Genomic DNA, 7,206 nt, shown 5'->3' on the forward strand with positions numbered 1-7,206 from the left:
TTTTGGGGTTAGAGGCAAACTGATCACGAAATCCATGGTGATACGATCCCATTTCCACTCGGGAATCATAATAGGCTGAAGTAAACCCGAAGGCACTTGATGTTCAGCCTTTACTTGTTGACACATTAGGCACTTGGATACGAACTCTGAACTGTCTCTTTTCATACCCGACCACCAATACATTTTCTTAAGGTCGTACATTTTCACGCTACCCAGGTGAACTGACGAAGAACCATTTATTTTGGCTAATTTACAATTTTACCCCTAGACTTTTGAATACTTTACAGTTTAGTCCTTAATATATAAAAATGGAAAATTACATAATTAAACCATAGTCCCATGGTAGCCAAATTTTATAGGGACTTCTAGCAGCCCATTTTTTATTAATTCATGCTTTTAACCACCACATTTTTCAACTTCACAATTAAATCCCTATTTGACATTTTTATCAAAAATCACTTTATAAAACTTGTATTTTTATCATTAAACCTTCATAATCTTCCATTAAACATCAAAGAACTCAAGTATTCAACAATGGCACTTTTTAAAATCATGAAAAAATTCAAAAATTAAAGCATGGGCTAGCTAGAATACAAAGCAATGATCTCAAAAACATAGAAATCATTAAAAATGAATAAAAAATGAGCTTACATGTAAGGATGAACCCTAGCCGAACCTTCAAGCTTCAAATATGGTGTTTCTTTGTTTCATTTTCGGTGGATGATGATAATTAGGAAAACAACCATTTGTTTTTCATTAATTTAGTTAGGTTATTTAATAATTTACCATATTAACCTTATAAATATAACTTATAAATCACTTAAATCATGGACATAAATGTCCACTAACCTTAATCATGGTATAATAACATTATAAGGACCTTTTATTTACTAAATCATAGTAATTAAAAACTTTTAGCAATTAGAATTCAACTTTTATGCGTTATGCGATTTAGTCCTTTTTACTGAATTAAGCATTTAAATGGTAAAATTTCTTTACGAAACTTTCACATAATTAACCTATCATGATGTAGACCTTATTAAAACAATAAAATAAATATTTTGACTTTGGATTTGTGGTCCCGAAACCATTATTCTAATTTGACCTAAAAACGGGCAGTTACATCCTCCCTTGAATGCACAAGCATATATTCCCTAGTTCTTTTAACATACCTTTATATATGCTTCACAACTTACCAATGTCTGAGATCTAGATTCACATGATATCAACTAATCGTTCCTACTGCGAAACAGATATTTGGACATGTGCAAAGCATCGCATACATAAGGCTTCCAAGTACCAAAGCATATGGAGCCTTGTTCATATGCTCTCTTTCTTTAGCTATCTTAGGACAGTCATCAAAAGAAAGATGAAAACCTGATGCAGTCAGCTGAATGACTAACTTTGCACCGGTCATTGCAAAATGTTCCAGTACCTTATCGATGTATGAAACTTGAGATAGAGCTATCATTTTCTTCTTTTGATCCCTAAGGATTCGAATTCCAAGAATATAACTACCTTCACCCAAGTCCTTCATGCTAAACTATTGAGCTAACCAAAATTTAACCCATGACAATTCTCCTACATCATTTTCAATAAGTAGAATATCATCGACATACAAAATGACGAATATCAAATTTTTTTCCTTTATACACTTATAAACATGTTCATCAATGTTTCTCAAATACCCAAAAGTTTTGATCATTTGATCAAATCTTTTATTCCATAAGCAGGACACTTACTTAAGTTCATAAATGGATCTTAGCAGTTTGCAAACTTTTTGCTCCTTTCCTTTGACAACATAGCTAGTGGGTTGAGCCATGTAAATTGTATCATCAAGATAGCCATTCAAGAATCCTATCTTGACATCCATTTTTTAGATCTCGTAATTGAGAGCAATGGCAATGGAAAAGAGTATAGGATAAGTCTACAGTTCCCACACCGTATTAGATTTTATAGAATCCATATCTGCATCCATGGTTTGTTTCCAAAGCTTGAAATCAAGGTCTTGCATAGCCTCCTCATAAGTGAGTGGATCATCATCCTCATGATTAGATTTCGTATTATAAATACTACTATCATTTATGAATAAGTCTAGTTTCTTAGAAACTCTTCCACTATGACGGATTCCCTTATGATGTTGATCATTTGCAGGTTTTTCTACAACTTTCTCGAGAATTGAACTTGGTGATTGTTCTGCCACTCTTGAAAGTTCTTCGAGTACCACTTTACTTTGAGCCTTAAAGTATCCATGTAGCTTCCCTAAAGGAAAGTAGCATGAGTAGAAACTTTAATCGTATTAACTTTTCAATTGTAGAATAATTTGTTCCTTTTGGATATCCTACAAACATGCACAATTCTATCCATGCATCCAACTTCTTTGCATGGTTTCTTTCCATGCCATAGTTCATAAGGTGTCTTACAAGAAGACTTGGTTGGCACATCATTCAGAATATAGCAACCCGTTTGTATCACATATCCCAAGAAGGAAGTAGGAAGTTGTGAATAGCTTAACATTGAATGAACCATCTCAAGCAAGGTTCTATTCCTTCTTTCAAATACATTATTCTGCTATGGAGTGCACAACATAGTCAATTGGGATAAAATCTCATTCTCTATGGGGATACTAAGAACTCATCAACAAATATTCCCTACCTTGGTCAGATCAAAAATTCTTTATAGATAAATCTAATTGCTTTTCCACTTTCACACGAAACTCTCGAAATTTATCAAAAGTTTCACTTTTGTGATTCATTAAATACACATATACATATCGAGAATAGTCTTCAATAAAAGCCACGTAATAATCGTAACTTCTTCGGGCACTAATGCTCATGGGACCACATACATCAGTGTGCACAAGTTCTAAAGGTTGGTTGGACCTTGTACCTTTCGCATTAAAAGACATCTTAGTCATTTTACCTTCCAAGCAAGATTCACATTGTGGAAGACTAACTTCCTTAAGCATACTTAAGAGACCATCTTTCACAAGTCTAGTGATTCTTTCTTGGTTAATATGACCAAGTCTTAAATGCCATAGGTACCCCTCATTAGAGTGAGAAGTTTTAAGATTTTTATTCACTATTTCAGTTTGAAGCATCGAGTAGTTATTTGGTTTGATAAAGTAGAGATTTTTTTTCATCCATCTATTACAAATTAAAGAACGATTTGTGTAAATGGCAATCTCTTTATTGAATGTCATGGTATAACCGTCATAAAATAAGTGTGCTACAAAAATTAAATTCTTCTTAGAATGAGGTACATAAAACAACTTCTCCCACTACTTCAGCTGCAACATAGCTTGTGCATCACTCGTCCTAAGGCATGGCGTGACACGGCATGTAATTTGTAGTCTTATGGGTTAGTGTCCTATTTTAGCGACTCTGGAAGCTTGTGCATCACTCGTCCCAAATTCCTACATTTATTGGGACCTAAATGCAACATCCTACACACTCAAATTAACAGATTAACTACCTAAGGCTCGTGTCGGCCTAATAGGTCACTAACGCTAACAAAATGTGTTAAAGACACTTATTTTATTAACTTCTACTACATAATTACTAACTACTAAAAATGCAATAAATAATACTAAAATGGCTAGAAAACAAATTCTTAAGTGTAGAAATATGCCAAAATGACTACTATATTTGACGTTAGGTCACATGTTAGTATTTAATTAATTTTTTAAAATTTTAAAAATTTAAAAATATTATAAAAATTATTTTAAATGCAAATTAAAAATTATTAAAATTATTTAAAAAGTATAAACATTTTAAAATTTTTAATATATTTTTTTAATTTTAAAAAAATTAATTAAATGCAGACATATCATCCACATGGCAATCCATGTGTATGTCATGTCAGCAAAGTTAATTAACATTAGTTTTTCTATCCATTTGGGGTGATCCGACAACAAGTGTAACTTTAATAGCTAAAAATTAAATGAGGACTAAAATGACTTTTTTGTAAAGTTAGAGGATTGAAAAAATCATTATGCCACACCAAAAATAAAATTTAATGGTGCAATTTTAATGAATGAGTTGTTTTGCACACTATCTAGTGTACAAGAGCTAATTTGCCCATTTATCGATGAAGGGACTAAAATGCAATCCAAAATATATAAAGGGAGCTCTATAGTACTTTTTCCCTAATTACACCCTAAATTTTTTGTTCATTTATTTGGGAAGTCTTTTCTCTTTCTTCTATCGTCATCCACCTCCTACATCGCCACTCTTCCCTCTCTCGGCATTGCAAATCAATTTTTTTTTCTTCTCTCCCATCTCAGTTCTCACCCACCGCCGTGTCAACTGGTTTTTGCCCGATCAGACGCGTATTCCGTGTCGGAATCCGTGTCGACACGGGTACTGAACCCCAAATTGCCGAGTCCGGGTAACGAAGCATATGATTGTGGTGACAACCTTAAATTCCCTGAATGACTAGATTGTCTTTCATGATTTTGCTCCTTTTATCTGACTAGGATTACCTTGGCTTGCTTTTCATTTTATTATGCATCAACTCCATATTTCCTGCCTTATTTTGGATGCCCATTAATCCTTAGAACTCGAAACTTGCCACCTGCAAAGAAAAGGCAGGCTTTCTTATGTAGAATAGCGGTGGTATTGTCAATTGGAGATTTCCAATTAACTGCAGAAACATTTGATCCGTTTTGCTTCGACACACTGATTTTGTGGGTGCTCTGTTTGCAGTATATGGCCTGTCAAGTGGGAAGAATCAATTTGCAAGCAGGTTTATCAATATCGGAGAATGATGTCTTTGCAAGTTCATGTCTGACGCTTGCAACTTGTGCAATCCAGAGGTGGAGCAATGAGTATAGTTTAAGTGGACAATCCTCGAAGATTGGTTTAAAGTCTTTAACGTTCCCCAGAAAGAGGTAACTTTGAACTTTATTAAAATTTTGAGCTGCTGAAGGCCTTCTATTCTCAGAAGGATTCTGTTAATGATTGTTTGCTAGCTAATTGAAATTGTTAGATGCTCGTTTAAAGAACCCATATGATTTTGCTCACCTTAAAACAGTTCTTCAACAAAAAGACATGGTTGGAAAATAGCATTGGCCTTAGACACTGGTGGGGTGCCTGGAAATGGTGAAGATAGTCTCAACAGTGACAGCTCTAATCTTGGTGGTACTCGACTGGGCAGGGTAGTAAGTGCAGGTGGGAGGCAGCTATTAGAGAAGTTGAACTCGGCAAGAAAGAACTTCCCCATGAAGATATTCCTCCTCCTTTTGGGCTTCTATACTGCAAATGCTTTGGCAACTATTCTTGGACAAACAGGTGATTGGGATGTATTAGTTGCTGGGGTTGTTGTTGCTGCAATCGAGGGGATCGGTATGCTTATGTACAGAAAGTCCCCTTCTTTAAAAACTGGAAGATTGCAGTCGATTGTGGTAATGGTTAACTATTGGAAAGCCGGAGTGTGCTTAGGTCTTTTTGTTGATGCTTTTAAATTAGGTAGTTAACTTGAACTTCTGCTATTGTGTTGGGGCTTCCTTTTGAATGTATTTTACATCTCTTATAATAGCCCTGGCTCTATCGATAGATTGTCAACTAGGTGAGGAATGTATGACAACCATTGCCCATGTATTTTGCAAATAAAAATTCTCTGTTGGGTCAAGAAGCTCTGCTGTTCTTCCCAGCCTCATCATCCCCCTTTCGCCCCCTACCCATTTCTGTTGCCCTTGGAAATTTCGATCGAGTTGCAGGCAGCAAATAGGTTTCACTAAATCAACTTTCTATTGCCTGCTGAGTTTTCATGGACACACATGTAGATCATGTGGTTCCATCAATGCTTTATGTGCAAAAGTTTTAATGATTGGACTTCAGGAACATTCCCAATGAAGACGTTGAAGTTATGTCTGCCGTTGGATTCAGTCTTTGCCTTTGTGTTGCTTTGAACGAAAATTGTAATGGCATTAACCTCTTTCTTCTTTTCCTTTCTTTTTGGCTCAAATTTCCTTAGTATGAAGAATTGTTTTGCCCGTATGTTTTCTTAGGTGAATCAGGACATGGGATTTTTCTCCAGTAGCCCACAGGCAAGGCAAGGATAATAATGAACACATCATGTCATGTACACACTAAATCAACCTTTTTTTTTTTTTTTCCTAGGATAAGAATGAACACCAGGAAAGCTCTCCACTTTTTTCAACTTTGCCAAATCAAATATCCGAGTATTTACGTTTGATGTTTGTTCTCCAATTTCTAGTGTCTTTCCAACAAAGGAAATCTTCCTTTATTTGGACAGAAATCATGATGTAGACATCTAGCTTAGTTCTTTCCTATATTTAGATCTGCACACTGTATTTGATATTTGATACCCAGATGTAGAGTCTGTGAATGACTACTTAAGTGACACTATAACCACTGATGACATCACACCATAATACCAGAAGAAAACAAAATTCATGAAAAAGCAAATGAAGGAACTTTAAGTTCCAATACAACATTCAAATCCTAAATAGTGTCATTGAATAACCAAAAAGGACTTAAGTGATTAGTAGGTTGCAGTTAAAGAGGTAAAAAACAGTTAGTTGCATCAATAGCCCAACTGAGAAAATGGTATTTAACTTAGGTTATGCAAGGCTCAAGGGACATCTTTAGTTAGCCAAAATTTAGAGACATCTCAAAGTATTTAGAAATAATGCATGGGGGCACAAATCCCATGTACCCTCATCATCGTATAAAGGTGCAAAGCTTGTCGTTTTCTTCAGTATTCAAACTGAATTTGGTGTGCATCAAGTGCCAACAGAAAAGTATACATTGTAGCAACAAGACAATAATGAAAAACATTACAGATGAAAATAACAACTGTCACTGTTCCATCATTATTAACCTGATACTCATTATTAGTTGCATTATCTAACCCCTCACTACGAATATCATTATCAGCTAAAGCATCTAACACTTTATCACAAGTATCGTTGCAAGTGTTTTCAATTCCAACATGACTATTAACTTCAATCTCCACTGCCATGTGCGATAAAAACTAAAGCATTAATGTCATTCTTATTTAACCTTTTCCACTTAGAAATTAAGAATTTCTAAGTTCATTTCACAAAAAAAACTACAAGAAGTACAAGTTCAAGCCTTCAAGATTAGGTTTTAGTCCTCTACTTTTTTATAAGCAACAATTGAGTTAGTTATATCTGTACGAGAAAATTCTAGAGATAGTAAAGGGAAGAAACTTTCAATA

The 7,206-nt window shown here is 34.7% G+C and overlaps 1 protein-coding gene across 1 annotated transcript; it reads left to right on the forward strand.

Moving 5' to 3' along the window:
- Positions 1-4,149: 4,149 nt before the first annotated feature.
- On the forward strand, positions 4,150-5,634 carry LOC107951948 (ycf20-like protein). Its single transcript, XM_016887135.2, has 3 exons — positions 4,150-4,410; positions 4,707-4,891; positions 5,035-5,634. Exons 1-3 carry the CDS (start codon positions 4,402-4,404, stop codon positions 5,474-5,476), a joined length of 636 nt encoding a protein of 211 aa, XP_016742624.1. The 5' UTR covers positions 4,150-4,401; the 3' UTR covers positions 5,477-5,634.
- Positions 5,635-7,206: the final 1,572 nt, after the last annotated feature.

Source organism: Gossypium hirsutum, chromosome A02 (genome assembly GCF_007990345.1).
Source record: "Gossypium hirsutum isolate 1008001.06 chromosome A02, Gossypium_hirsutum_v2.1, whole genome shotgun sequence".
Classification (NCBI taxonomy): Eukaryota; Viridiplantae; Streptophyta; class Magnoliopsida; order Malvales; family Malvaceae; genus Gossypium; species Gossypium hirsutum.

Coding starts and splice junctions, on each gene's coding strand:
- LOC107951948 (XM_016887135.2), top strand. Junction 4,892..5,034: donor TTAACGTTCCCCAGAAAGAG/GTAACTTTGAAC, acceptor ACCTTAAAACAG/TTCTTCAACAAAAAGACATG.